Raw genomic sequence first — 16,446 nt, forward strand, 5'->3', positions numbered from 1 at the left:
AAAAAACAGATAGAACATATTCATCGTTATTCAAAGCAGTACTAAGGTCGACATAGAAGTTCGCTAAACTTTCGCGCGCTGAATATCCACGGCGAAAACCAAATTGATTCGATGGTAATATACTATTACTTTCAATAAAGAACTCTAAACGCTGTTTAATTAATTGTTCGAATAATTTGCCTGCACAGGACGTCAATGTTATAGGTCTATAGGAGTCGAAATTTGTAGGATCTTTACCGGGTTTAATTACTGGAATCAAACAATCCATTTTCCATTCTGGTGGGATAATACAGTCCTTCCATAAATCGTTAAAAATTTGTAAGAGTTTAGTAAGGTTTATTTTATTCAGCAATCGAAACATATTGTATGTTAAGCGATCAAGGCCACTAGCTGTATCTTTTCTAGATTTTACTGCACTGGATATTTCATCAATTGAGAATGGGTCAGTGAGAAATTTTGGGCATGAATTAACAGAATTAAACTGTTTGTCATCAAAAGGTGAGTGTACAAAATCAGGAGTATATTTGCGTAAAAAATCATTGACCCATGATATATCTTTAAAATGATTTTGACGATGTTTTGAATTTAGTTTTCTCATATTTTGCCAAACAGTGGAAATTGGTGTTAATCTATTAAATTTGGAACAAAATTCCTGCCACCCCTGTTGTCTTACTTGCTTAATTACTAACTTTTTAACAGCTTGAACTCTTTTAAAATTTATGTAATTATCGAGAGTTGGATTTTGTTTAAACCTAAGGTAAGCCGCTTTACTATCATTGACAGCTGTCGCACACCTGTTATTCCACCAAGGTACTGCAATATGTTTGTGCCTCTTTGAAGTATTTATAAATATAATAATAACTGGGGTATATTATTTTTAATTTTGTTCATAGAACACAAAGACCGAATATTTTTTTAGCTTCTAAAAATCTTTGTGCTAAAAAGAAAGTTATTTGCTTTGAATAAAATTTGTTATCCTCAATATTTATTACACTTTGTCTCCCCGATTCGCTCGTTTTCTCCACTCTGTATATACTAATATAGTATGAGTAATTATAAAGTCGTATATATAATTTTAATTTTTACAGATATGTCTAAAGTTACGGTCAATTAAAAAAAAAATACCTAAATGTTTATGGTCTTTACGTTATACCCTGTACTGGCATAAATGTAAGGTTTTTGTTTTTAACTAAAATGTATGTATATACCTATATACACACACATATATAAATTTATGTGTATTAAAAATGGAAAATAATAAATTATTTAAATATGAAAAATATTTTATGAGAAAGTCTGAAGATACATGTTATCGAATTACCTAATAATTATAATTTATAGCCATTATAGAGTCAATTAAAATAACGTGGTATGTTTTAAACATACAATGCTAAAGACTAACCGTGTTAATACTTTTTTCAACTTAAAAGACAATAATCCCTCTTTATGTGAATATTTATAAACGTATTTCATTCGATTTGGTCCCGATTTGCCAAATTACAAAGAAATTCAGAAAACAGTAATCACACAAAATATTTTACTATTAATATTTTAAATAATTATTAATAAACCGTGTTGTTTTACTGGTGCCTCTCTGGCAAGTTTTTATTGAGTTATTGATGTTATAATGTAGTACTTTTTTGATAAATTAAAAGTGTATGTTAATAATTAGTTGAAATATATTTTATAAAATTGTATCATTAATACACAATAATAATTACAGAGGCATAATTATTTTTTAATTATTTATTCTATGCCTGCCTATATCGTGTTGTTTATGTAAGTACATTATACATAAAGTGTACATAATTGCAACAATGAAAATGCATAACAGCTACTCGTAATAATACGCAAACGTAATGACAAAATATTGTCTTTACAAATAATTGGCTGATATTAAAAAAAAAAAACAAAACAGTGATTTTCGTAATGAAGAATACGTATCAATTATTAATGTCAATTTGATGTTTAATTCAATTAAGTAGACGGGCAAGGATTTTACATATTTGCCCTTCTAAGAAGAAAAGGCCAGTCACAATTTTTTTTTTTAATTAATTCCCGGTTACAGGATAACCTTGTGATTTTTCTATCTGGTACTCTTTGCATTATCTGAATGATTATTATAAAGAGGATAGTTTTTTTTTTTTTTTTTTTTAATTTGTAATATGGGATTTAGTTTTACATCTCTATTCTTTTTGAAAATAAAATATATTTAAAAAAATTAGAGATTTCTATCTAACTCCTCATGCGAATCTGAAGCGGGTCGCTAATCTATACTAATTTTGTAAAGAGGAAAGTTTTGTTTGTTTTTAATGGAAAAACACAAAATAAAACTGATTTTAAAAATTCTTTCATCTACTAATATAAGCTATATATTATTTTTGAAAATTCTATCTACCCGTGCTAAGCCGGGCTATATCACAAGTTTGATATCGTATTTGATCAAGCTAAGGATCTTTTTTTTATTGGATGAAAATGGAGTGGTAACCCCGCCTGCGCTAATGGGATATGCTGGCGGGGCACCAGTGAAGGGCGATCGATGAGGATGAAAACAGGCCTGTTAGCCCATCATGATGAATTCATCAGGAATTAATCATGATAGTTTCCAGGGGGTCCCGCGAGGAGGTCGACCTGGTTGGATATAATTTTGTTGGCAATGGGATTCTTAGTCTCCATTACTAACAATCCCTTTTCCCCCCTCAAGCTAAGGATCAAGCATCATGTTTTATTCTACTCTTTAACAATGAAATCAAATCGCATAGTTTTTCACTTTATCACAAAATTATCCTACAGGTGAGCATTTTCTTCTTAAAGGGCAATACTGTATGTACTTAAGTCAAAAAATATAATTATATGTAAAATATGTGGATATAAAATATTTGAAAATTATACTTAAATGACAGAAATTAAGTTCACTGTAAATACGTCTTAACCTTTACAATGTCACCTTTTGTGTATTAATTAATGTTTGTAAAAAAAAACGATTGACGAAAAAAAGATGAAACACATCCTTAATTTGAAGAATGAGTAGTAAGAACGTATTTATTAAAGACAGGATAAAAGCGCGGTAAAACTACATCTGTGAAATTACCGTCAGACCAGATTAAAGTACGTACGATGTAATCTCAGTCGATTTCTTAAATAAACCTTAAATTTTATTCATATTTAATTTTTAATTAATACAATAGTAAATATCTATTTTCATTCTAGTTCCATTACGATATAAGTACCTAGCTAGGTACAGCGTACAACAACGGTGAATACGACATTTGTAGATTTCCATATTCTTTGAACTCTAATACAAGCTAATTATGACCTTTTTTTCCATATCTTACGTTAATTTTGCAATTGAATTACTTATAGAATTGCAATATTGAATTTGGAAGGTATTTTTTTAATTTTTTTTTTTTTAGTACGTTTGTTCCGTTGTGGAACAGGCTAAGGTCGGAGACCATGCTGCCACGTCTTCAATATGATAATTTGTCTGGAATGGTATTTTTTTAAACTGGAAAGCCTAATATTTTAATTTGATTCTTTCACGCAATTACAGTTTTATAGACTGTTAGAAACAAAAATTATAATAATTTTGACTTAGTTTTATTAGAAAACTAGTTCATATTGGTCCTTACAATAAAGATTACGCTGTAATATCGAATAAAAATATTAATTTCAAGGATATGTTTAATTTAAGAAATGACGCTTCAAAATCGACCACAATGTCTTTTTGATATTAAAGACTGTACCTACCTATTTATATTTTAATGGATGACAATGAAATGGTAAAATCCCGTCCATGCTAACGGTATACACTGGCGGGGTACCAGTGAAAGATGATAAGTGAGAATGAAAAGACAGGTCAGTTAGACTATCGTGATGAATACACCTGATATTAAGCACGATGGTTTGCACACTTCAGCACCTGGTTGTGTATGTTGCTAGCAATTGGGCCCTTAGTCCTATTACTAACAATCCCCCCACCCGTACTTACCTATTCACGATCAATTATTACGCTTCTAAATAGAAATAGCAGGTATATTATTTACGAAATCGACTGTATTTTTATGTAAATAGTAGTGGACCAGTAGTATTAATTGGAAGCACGTAATAGAGAATATTAGCAAAATGTAACTGAAATTATTTTTGTCTCTTGGCTTTATTATTATAAACTCACGCCTGTTAGAACTTCTAATATTAATAATATGTTAATTTTGTGCATTCCACGTGGTGATAGCTATTTATCAATACACATTTTAATCTCGTCGTTCTATTTATTAGATAGTATAAAAGCAATCTTTAGGTAATTGGCAACAGGCGTATAAAAATTGAGCCTAACACTACCATAAAAGCAAGAACTTAGCTTTCATTTTAATGTATTTGGCCTAACAATGATTAATTATTCGCAATTGAAGTCATATCGTATTTATATCGTATATTTCTTTGATAGAATTGCAAAGAAATGCAAATAAAGCTAAAATGTAAAATTAAAAATAATACATGTTAGCTTTATTTTTAAAATTAAAATATGCCACTATGCTTCACGTGTAGTTTTTGGAAGCACCAACGTGGTCGATAAACATGTAAAACACTCAACTTATAGGTAGGTAGGTATACTTACGTAACTATACCTACCTATAAGTACAAGTACATACGCTTAGACTGTTGAATTTTGCTTTGAAAATTTTGTATCCCAATGTTTTCTCGAAGCCGTTTATGTTACAATGTTATAAACTTTTCAACGTTTTATAACGGTATATCTAATGTTATTCCATCTTTAATCATCCTCATATCAGCCGTTACCTAACCACTGTTGAACAGAGGTCTCCATAGACTGCCATAAGGAACGGTCCTAAGCCATCTGATATCCTCACCCACTAATACCCTCTCTCCCAGTTACAATTTTACTCAAAAAAAAAATGAATTAACTGTTTTATTAATAGAAAAACATAGTTAAGAAAATTGCACGGCCAATTTTTGGTTTTAAAACTTATGTAAAAATAGAGAGCATAGGCATCTTAACTAAATATCACTTTTATACCGTACTTAGTACCTAGTACTTAACACGTATTTTTTACTCACAAATACATTCGACTCGTTCTCTCTAGTACTTTAGTAGGTACTTAGATAACTATTCGCTAGTCGTTTATAAATTATTTTAGGGTTACACTTGTATGAAATACATTTTGTCAAACAACAATGAACTTACAACTTATATGCAATAAAGGCGCTATTAACAGATATAAGTACCTATATCAAAATACAAAGCGCATATAAATACGTAGAATCATATAGCTAGATCAATAAATATATCAATTTATAAAGCTACTTATGCACTTGTAATATAATTCTAGTTTTATATACTATCTTATATGTATAGCTAAGGAATAACCTAAGTTCTAGCGTGAACATTTTTTGTTTCATTCAAGAATGTTACTTATACTTAGGAGTATACTATAATGTACTCCTAAGAATTTTATTGTTACACTATCAAATATACATTCGAGAGACCATATTATATATATTTGAGTCTACAAAACTTCTTAATATATCTTCGTAAATGTTTCCATACTGTTATCTTCAGGCGATTCGCTTGTAGAACATGCTACCCTTCAGATATGTAAAAAGCAGTTAGTCGTTCATTATTAAAAAAAAAAAAAAACAATTATACAAGAGTAGTAATCATAAACTATTCTTAAAGTATAATTTATTCCAAGTGAAACTTTTGGACGACTGATTCTTTGCTTTTGCTAATTACTCTATGCTTAATTACAATTCCAATAAAATGGTACCAATTTAACATTACGTGTTTTATGTGTGATAATTTATATACCTAATCTAATTGAAGTTATTAGTGTAAATAATAAAATATGATAGTTGCTTAACGTAAATATAATAAAATCACATAAAGCGCGACTATCGTAAGATTACAAATTTATAAGTAACTTTTGAGATACTAGGGTGGATTCTGAAGCGCCATTTCTACAAAGCTATGTCTAAAATTGAAATTTCAATTTGATATCACAGCGTAATCTTTATTGTAAGGACCAATGTGAACTAATTTTCTAATAGATTTAAAGTTAAAAGTATTATAATTTTAGTTTATAAATGGTCCATAAAATAGTAATTACACGAAATTATCAAATTAAAATTTTAGGCTAGAAGATAAATTTAGAGCAATGGCACCTCAGAATCAGCCTCACCATTGTAAAATCATAAATAATTGACAAGTGTAATACCTTATTGTAATCTTCGTAGATATTTAGCTTCACCTGTTAATCTCCTTTCAGATATTTTATTCGTGCATGTGTGTCACTAAATCGGATGGGAATCACAATGATTTGTTATATTTTATACTCGTTACTAGTGACCTAAGGAAATGTGTTAACTCCCCCTATACAGTATTATCTATGTATCCAGTTTGTTGATGCTCGATGTGTTTCGTATGTTACGATTAGATCTAGGTGTTCAATGCTCGCTAGCGAGCTAATAAACATTATGTGAAAATATATTGTTAATATTATAAGTTATATGACGATGATGTTAAATAAAGTATAAAAATATAATGTATTTTATTTCCTACTAGATTTCCATACACCTCCGTACCCTTAAACACACGTATCTACTTACTTTAATAAATCTTATATGCATTCATGGCTTGATTTTGTTCCACAATAAAACCATAGACTTTTTTTTAAGAATTATTATTTTTATTAACAGTGATATCAAAAGTGACAAATCATAAAAAAAGGAAACAAAAAAAAAAAGAAAACAAAAAAAAGAAAAAAACAGAAAAAAAACAAAAAAAAACCATAGACTTATACAAGTCTATGGTTTTTTTTTTTAATATAAAGAATTATATTAAAAACAAAAACACAAAATCAGTACGGGGTCGATACAGGTAAAACATGTTAATTGCCCGATAGTTAAAATTGGGTGTAGAATTAAAGAAAGTATGATCGATTGCAAAAAATGTAAATTTTTTTTATACCAGGAAAGTGGCAAACCAGCCCGTCTGATGGTCTATGGAGTCTGAAGCACTAGGGGTGTCATGTGCGCGTTACGATCTTAAATATATGTATGGGGAATTGACGAAAATACGCCTAATCATAGTCGGGAATTTAATGAAAATGTGAACAAATATTTTTTTTTTATACAACTTAGAATGGCAAACAAGCTAACGGCCCACCTGATGGAAAGTGGTAACCGTCGCTTATAGACATGAGCAGTACCATGGACATAACAGAGTATACCGTTTCGCTCATGATACCCCCATGCGTTGCCATTCCTGAGGACTCGGGTGTTATTCCTCTGTACCCTGTAAATTCACGCCATATCCAATCCTTCAAACCGAAACACAGCCATGCAAACACAACTGCTTCACGGTAGAAACACGAATGGGACAGAGGTACCCAAGCAATCGACTTTTGTATAAAGTCTCCCTCTGGTAAATAATAAAAATTAACCCGATCATAATAATAACTACAAATTAAAAATAAATGCTAAGTAACGAGCTGTTATTGTAACAGGAAAAGCGCTTTAATGTGCGACCGCAGGGGGAAGAGATCGTTAGTAATGCGAACTATGTCCCATTTCTAGCAGTATACCTTCCCAGGACAACCTCTACGTGATACCCACGGAAAACCATCGTGTTGAATTCCAGGTGTATTCATCATGATGGATTAACTGACCTGCTATTTCATTCTCACGTATAATTCCTCACTGGAGCCCCGCCAGCGTACCTATACCGTTAGTGCAGGCGGGAATACAAGTTCATTAATAAAAAAAATGTGTAAACGATAAATTCACACTACCTATGTGTAAATAATAAATTCATATTCCAAATTAATTTGTTCCCTGTAAATAATTTGTAAATACATAGTGAGTACATCGTCATAGTCGTTGAATACTGACCAAGATTACATATATATTTATCCGTCAGTATTCTACGATTATGACGTAGAATACTGACGGATAAATATATTATGTGGTCCTGTCACGGTTGCCATGCAATGATGGAAGTTGGCGGAGAATAAAACACGCTCGTTGATGGTGATGGACACTTTACATTATGGATACTCTGGTCTTAATAGTTCCAATATACTTTTATATTAACTGCTACGTGTAAATATGCGATAGAATATTAAGAAGATATTTCAAACATTGCCGTACATTGTGACATGTTCTTGAAACGTGTCATTAGTCACGTTACCAAATCGCAATGTACATAAAGACCCGAGCCATCATTACATCAACCGATTTCCTCCATCTAAGAGGACAAGTATGTTGGCATTAAATCAAACACCAAATATATAAACCTGATCTAGTCACTCTGGGTACTAATATAGTATTATATTATCTGTGCTCTGGGTTAAGCGGCTCATCTATGCAACAAAAATTTTATTAAAATCTTAGTTATACTAAGTCTACGATTAAAATACTATACTACTTGTGCAAGGATATAGTCTTCTACTAATAAATTTCTAGATCGCCATCGTTGCACACGAAAGCATATGTCGTAGCCACAGATATTTTCATAATTGTGTTTATAGTTAATTGGATGTAAACTTTATATAAGATCGAAGGTATTTTCTTAATCTATGCCTCTGAAGCAAGTTACAATATTTTTTTAAATGATCCAATGAATTAGAAAATTTAGATGTTTTAACTGAGATTCGATTTTGAAATCTCCTGGATATAGTGATTTATAAATAGGGAGCGTAGAACGAAAATACTTCAGGTTTTTAATCTATGATAGAGTAAGATTGAGAATCGAAATTCGAATATTGCATCTTTACAGTTTATGGATTGAACATTTTGCCCAAGAAACGACTCCATATGGAGTATTGCCGTCACATATGGGCGGGACCATCTAGGACTAAGACCAGCTTGATCCCTTGACTTAGTGTAATGATTTACTATGACAATTGATGATACCAAACTCAGAAGCGGTATCAAACCATTAAGTTTTAGCGGAAATTTTATCTCACTCTGCGCGTTCTGCCGCTTAAACAATAGATTGTGCACAGCACAGATGAATCGGTTAACATGATGTCCACAGCCATTTTATACAATCGTATAGCTTGCTACCGAGTTCACTCTCATAAGGGAACATTTAAATACTACATAACATAATAAGCAATTTCTGAAATTTTTAGACCCCCTCTTTCCCCATATATCGTGCCGTATATGTTTCTATAAAATGAATTATGTAATACTTGAATGCGCCCTAATTTAGTCTGGATGGTTGCGTAAAGCACGGATATGCTTCTTTCCTCGAATGCTGATTATGGAATGAGCTCCCTTTTGAGTAAATGGGGTAAAGAGATTTCTTTTCAGCTACCCGCGTGTATTGCAGGCGTTCATAAATTACAGTAACCGTTTACCATCAGGTGGGCCGTATTTGCCATCTTAATGATATATAAAAAAATTAACATTATGTTGTAAAATGGAATACCAAGGAAACAACGTAGTACTTGTTTATTAATTTATTATTAGTTTAAAAGAGCCATATACTGAGTACATTTCACTTGGAGACAAAATAGTGGCTGTCGTTAATTTGACGTTTAGTTTTGATGCAGTACAATCAAGTTCACTACAAAGTCTACGTAAAGTAAAGGAATATTGAGATCCACACTATCACATGAAAAGGTCCCCGATTCCACAGTCATAATGTTGGTGTATATTTTGTCCCCATTTGATCAACTCGTACAATCATACAAGATCTGTTTACACGTATCACTTAAATTACATAGTTTAAAAGCGACGCCTCGCGGTTTATATGTTATGGAAGTGCTCTTGTTTACCGGCTTCAATATGGGATGTAACGTATAAATACAAAACTTGTTACGGAACAGGTATATAAAGCCGAAAACTAAGGATAATAATCGTAAAACGGAACAAGCTTCCACAAGGAAAGCGATTGTTAATAATGGAGACTAAGAACCCCATTGCTAGCAATATACCTAACCAGGTCGACCTCCACGTGGTCTGCCCCCTAGAAACCATCGTACCGAGTTGCAGGTATATTCATTACGATGGACCGATTTGTAGTTTTATCCTCACCTATCATCTCTCACTGATGCCCAGCCAGTGTTTACCGATATCGCAGGCATAGGACATACGAAAATATTTCTCGAACATACCAACAATCCTGCAATTACGTGATCAATTTAGTATATAAAAATTCAATGGGGAAAGAAGGGGTTGTTAGTAATGGGGTCAAATAACCCCAATACTAGCAATATACCCTCCTATCAGGTCGACATCCACGCGGTTCCCTCTGGAAATCCTTGTGGTTAATTCTAGTTGAAATTGTCGGGATGGGCCAACCTGACCTGCTTTCATCCAGACCTGTCATCTCTCAATGAAAACCCCGCCTGCACTATCGATATACGCTGGCGGGGTTATCATTCCACTATCACCCATTATAAATATCTTCATATGAAAAAATCATGTTCCTTGGGAAGGATGTTTAATTTTAAAAATATAGTTTTCGAGTACACTTATATACATACACTTATTCCGTTACACGTTATATATTATATTTATTATTTTTAATAATAATAATAGTATTAATAAATTATTTATATATTATATTTTACACAAACTCTTTTTAAGAGCGCGTAACCACTGGCTTGTACCAGTACCCGGCTATTCCATAGACAAAGTACTTTACACCCCCGCCTTATCTACTTTGCAAACCCTTTCATGGATATGCATAAAAATTGCCACTTCGCTCGACTATCTGGTTTCCATTCTTTACTTCACTTGGTTACTAATTTACATCCCATAATTAAAAGCCCGTTTTAATACTTTATATATTGTTCATACAAAAATATCACCTAGGCGGGTGAAGCGCTGTTCGAGTTAGATACGCTGACGTCGTCGCTTCCGAAAAAAAACATCTATTTTGCTCTTAAAAAAAAATAACAGAACAAACACTGTTTTATATTTACAATTTATCATTTTTCGTGTATTTTAAAATATGCGATACATACGTACCGAATCTCTTGGGAAAGCGGTGCTCGCGACTATTTTTATGTACAATTCCTTTATCTATACTTTCCGAAACAAAAAAAAAATATATATATATATGTATATATTTAAAAATAAAAAACCTATAATTATTTGATTCGCCACAACCGTCGCTCTCCCAAGAAACGGAAATAGCAGATTGACTTAACTAAACATATTTCCTTCTTTTTTTTCATATTTTTCCTATTTTTTATTGAAACCTACATTAGTTATCATTAAATTTTAATGAACATCTTTAACCAATATTGGGTTACAATGCGTCGAAATATACGCATTGGGCGCTCCAATATTCAGTTTGTATTTACAGTGAACTATTGAAACACCCAAGTGCTTGTTACAATAAATTCAATATGATAATATCTAAGTGAAAACTAACATCAAAAAACTAATAGAGAGTAACATTATGGTACATATACACATGTTATTACATGGAACCATGCTTGAGTACCTGCAGGATGCACATTTCTAGTGTTTACAGCGTAAAAACGTATTTTTAGCCAATCTACACGGAATCAAACGGTGTGACCAATCAGTTTGATCCGCTGTAATTGGTTGATAAACATAACTTAGTTATGTTTTTACATTTTTGTACTGTACACACGCGTAAAGCATAATGTCTGCTCCTTTACAGTCGTACTATGCTGATGGACATATGTATTGGTACCTTAACTACAACCAAAAGCGTCGACATCTCACAGTTAAATTGTTATATTGCATTAATTAATTTCCATATTACACTTAACTCTCGAAAAATGCGCTCATTAATCCATGGACCCTAAAAACATTCATTGAAATGAACTTAATACTAAATACACTTTAATTTTAATTAAGAAAGTTAAATTACCGAAGTTTACAATATTCTCTTTATATAATAATAATAGCGATCACACACACGTGTCGCCTCTAGTTCACTATCGACGTAAATTAAAAGGCCTCTGTACGAAAGAAAGCTGTCCATACCGTGTTCGACGCACGTTGGTAGCTAGACGCTTGCCGGACGCCCGTTCGACGCGAGTTCAACGCACACGACGCTCGATGGCTGACGCACACGCACGCGCGCTCACCGCGTCCGCACACACCGCACAACACTCGCACACATAAACGCACACCCACACTAAACAAATGCTATCGCGCCCTCTTCTTCGCCGGACCACCCGTAGCTGCCGAACGTCGTAATCTCTTTCACTGGAAATAGAAAAGAAACAATTACTATTAGATAATAGAATTATTAAATTATGTAAGGGACAGCGTAGATGGGCTGAAAGGCGATAAAAAAAAATTGATAGCTATGCTCACTGAGACAGAAACCGCCAGATCTAATGAACGAATCTAGAGCATTGCAGAGAGACACAGTTTGTTTCTTCAAAATCATTATCATACGATAGTTACTCTGTATATAGGTTTTAATCGATAAAAAAAATATTTCCTCGCTATCAATCAGTTCATCTACACTGATCCCTACAAACTATTATATATGAACGTAATTAGATACTAAAAACTAATTAAGTGTTCAATTAACTATAGATCGTACAATGTAAGATGGCCACACTAAATCGGATACTCTTGGTATAAAATGAGAATATAAAAATTAATGACTGAGAAAATCATATTGCACATAAGGCTTCATCCTTTTCCAGATATTTTGCAGCCTTTACAATACTATAAGTAATACAGAAAAATTATCATTTTTGTGTATAAGACAAATTTAAAAAGTTTTTTTTTTTTTATACAACTTACAATAGCAAACAAGCTGACGGCCCACCTGATGGAAAGTGGTAACCGTCGCCTATAGACATGAGCAATACCATGGACATAACAGAGTATACTGTTTTGTCCATGACACCCTCCATGCGTTGCCATTCCTGAGGACTCTGATGTTATTCCTCTATAGCCTGTAAATTCACGTCATATCCCACCCTTCAAACCGAAACACAGCCATGCAAACACAACTGCTTCACGGTAGAAACACGAATGGGACAGAGGTACCCAAGCAATCAACTTTTGTACAAAGTCTCCCTCTGGTAAATGCGAAAGAATACGGGAAAACAATGTTATTACGAATGACAGCCAGTGTGCGTCAGTCATCCACTTTTTGCAACTTCATTTCATAATATGAAACAACAATTGGTCTCTATTGTTAAAAGGACGAACTAGTGAAATGCAATTACGTAACTATCTAATGAAAAAAAAAAAACCCGAAAAGTGAAAGTCAACACGTAATCTAAACGACCTCAATAAACGCTAGCAAATACATAATAAAACATCTCGATACATACACAGAGGTATACCGCGACAGTTTACCGGATGCTCCATGTTTTCAATTATTTAAACACAATGTAGTTATACGAAGTTATTTAATTTACACAAATTCACATTACCGCACCACCTTATAGTAACTTGTATATTTTTGCGTAAACATTTTGCAAATTTATACAATTTTTAATAATACGTTATAAAAAATATATTATTACTTTAAATCAGCAAAACTATGTTACATTTAACTCGTGTTTAGGTCTTATGTTAAATTTACTGGTTACACACATTCAAATACACACCACATACATTTGCCTTGTTAAAATTATTTAAATTTAACAAATTACTAATTTGCGCCTTACTGCATTGTTACTAGGATTGAATCTATTAATTTTCTGTCACTACTTAGTTGAACAAAAAATTTATACAAAACTTGTAAATAAATAAAACAACGAAACTGAACAGATTGGAATGAAAATTACAAAGTAGTTGACAATACAAGCATGAACTAAGTGTGACATCATCAGTAACTTCTGAACAATCGAGAGATACAAGTAGGATAATTATAACATCGTACAGACATAGGTCATATATAACCTATGTCTGGGCGATGTTTTTTTTTTTTTTATTTTATTATTTATAAATAATAAAAAAGCGGATATTCAAAATTGCTCACTGAATTACGATATCTCAAAAACTACTTGACCTTAAGGGCGGATATATTCCCTAAGAATCTAGGATTCTGCGAATTTCTAAAACTGAAAACGATGCTTTCGAAAAAACCTATTCTTTTATTCATCAACTTTTATTATCAATTCAGAATAGTCTAAAAGCTAAAACTAACTTCACAAACATACATCAGTCACTGCCAATTCAGAATAGGAGCTAAACCAATTTCAAACATATATATCGACAGATAAATCATAGCAGACTTCGTAATCTCACAAAAGTTCCTTGTAAACCTATTTATCGATCAATTAGTGCATTCCTTTAGTAGCTACGAATGTGGAATATGGAGCGATAGGTGGTATATAGGTAAGTCTTAGGAGACGGTTGTGAGCTTTTTCTTCAGTTGGCTAATGGATTGGTGGGCTTTCACAACTTGTTTAGTGCCGGAATCATTCGTTGCATGCATTGACTTCACCTAAAAACAAAGGAGTGATGAGAGGAAAGGGAAAGGATAGACATCTGCTTTATTATGCAAAGTGAAAAAAAAAAAAAAAAAAAAATACAAGTCATTTAGGGATAGCACGTTAAGACAGTGAAGATAGCCCATTCTATGTTAAAAAAGTATGAGCGCTAACCTCGTTGTGAACCTATAAAAGCATATCTTGTCGAACTTATGCTATTATAGTACAAGAGCTCACTTTGTATTTGGCGAGAGTAGGTAGTAGTTTAAGAATTCATGACATTATTTGTCTAGTATAGTGGTGAAGTACTACATGGACATGAATCTGGATAATATGGTGGGGGAGCTCGCTACATAGATATATATAGTATAGTGGTGGTGGTCATCACAAGACTACAGATAGAATAATCTGAGAGCTCATGTCTAATGTGTAATGTGGGCGCTCACCTCGTTGTTGGGCGGCGGCTGCGGCGGCTGCTGCGCGGCGCGCCGCTGCACGGAGGGCGAGCGGCGGTCGGCGGGCGCGGGCCCCGCCTCCATGTGTTGCTTGCGCTGCCTCAGGATGGTCCAGTCAAAGGTGTAGTCGTACTGGTAGTTCATCGTGCGAAACAGAATCCGGAACAACTGCAGACCAATTTATTGTCATTAAAAAAAAATATTAATCTGTCTATTGTTTTCCCAATGTGACTTTTGCAATTTTATTTTTTTATTATTACTAAGTTTACTACTGTAATTTTTTGCAAGGAAATAAACACAATATTACTATATACAAACAACTTCAAAATAGTAAAAAATTAACCTAGCTTTTTATTTATTTATAATTAAACATTTACCAATTTATTAACTTAAATATAACAAATATATTGTAGTGATTAAAATTCTCGAAAAAAAAAACCGAGTTATTATATATTTTATAAATAATTTGGAATTTGGCAACCAAGCCAAAGATCCTCTTGAGTGGCAAAGTGGCAACTAAAGCCTATAGACATAAAAGGGGGCATGGACATTCCAGTATACCTATACACTGTCAAGCCCATATACCCCCCATGTATTATTGTTTTTTAAGTACCTAGGTGTTATTCCATAAAAGTACATACAATAAATATTTTTGAATACAATGTATATAATTCATATAAAAAAAAAGACTGTCCACAGTCATACCTGTCTAAGGTACATATAGTCGGGAGACTCGTCGAACGTCAGACCGCGGCAATAATTTAAATACATAGCGAACTCAGCTGGAAAGCCCTAGAACAAAATAATTTTAAGTTATTTTCCAACTACAACAGTACATACATAGTTAAGTATGAAAGGTGAATGTATGTAAAGAATGGGGACGATCGAATAAAATGTGGATGAACAGTGTGAAAGATGATATGAATGAAAGAGTGAGCCTAGAAATAACAGTTGACAGGGATTTGTGGAAGATGACATACTGCGCCGATACGCCGCAATGATTCCTTCATCACCATCATCATATCGGCCGATAACTGTCCATCGGTATCCAGTAGTTGCGACGCTCGGCAAACAGGTTGCAACCGCAATTAAGATTTGGTGGTTTAAGAGGAACGCTGCTGCACATTTCTTGATCATTCAGGTCCCTTAGTCGCCTCTAACGACGCCCACAGGATAGGATGAGGGTAGGGGAAGGAGCATTCTATGCTGGAACCTCACGGCATAGAATTACTCAGGCACGGTTTTTTTTTATACAACTTAGAATGGCAAACAAGCTGACGGCCCACTTGATGGAAAGTAGTAACCGTCACCTATAGACATGAGGAATAGAAAAAGGAAAAAGGTACATTTAACCCATGATACCCCCCATGCGTTGCCATTCCTGAGGACTCAGGTGTTATTCCTCTGTACCCAGTGAATTCACGCCATATCCCACCCTTCAAACAACACAGCCAGGAACATAGGTACCCAAGCAATCGACTTTTGTACAAAGTCTCTCTCTGGTAAGGCACGGTTTCTTAATCATAGGTCTTTTTTTTTTAATGGATGATAATGGAATGGTAACCCCACCCGCGCTA

General features: G+C 33.2%; 1 protein-coding gene across 4 annotated transcripts in view; it reads right to left on the reverse strand.

Annotated features, from left to right (window-relative positions):
* Positions 1-9,467: 9,467 nt before the first annotated feature.
* The window catches only part of LOC113514297 (casein kinase I), a 32,044-nt gene continuing 25,065 nt past the window's right edge, over positions 9,468-16,446 (reverse strand). For 3 of the 4 annotated variants that reach the window (XM_026898344.3, XM_026898345.3, XM_026898343.3), the window contains exons 7-9: positions 15,575-15,661; positions 14,861-15,037; positions 9,468-12,216 (exon numbers count right to left, since the gene is read on the reverse strand). In XM_026898344.3, coding sequence (XP_026754145.1) covers positions 12,214-12,216; positions 14,861-15,037; positions 15,575-15,661 — 267 coding nt within the window. In that variant the 3' untranslated portion in view covers positions 9,468-12,213. Of the gene's footprint in view, positions 12,217-14,311; positions 14,429-14,860; positions 15,038-15,574; positions 15,662-16,446 lie in introns of those variants that run through there. The other variant, XM_026898346.3, reaches the window with a different exon arrangement.

This window comes from Galleria mellonella, unplaced genomic scaffold (assembly GCF_026898425.1).
Source record: "Galleria mellonella isolate WM207_F2 unplaced genomic scaffold, CSIRO_AGI_GalMel_v1 utg35, whole genome shotgun sequence".
Lineage (NCBI taxonomy): Eukaryota > Metazoa > Arthropoda > Insecta > Lepidoptera > Pyralidae > Galleria > Galleria mellonella.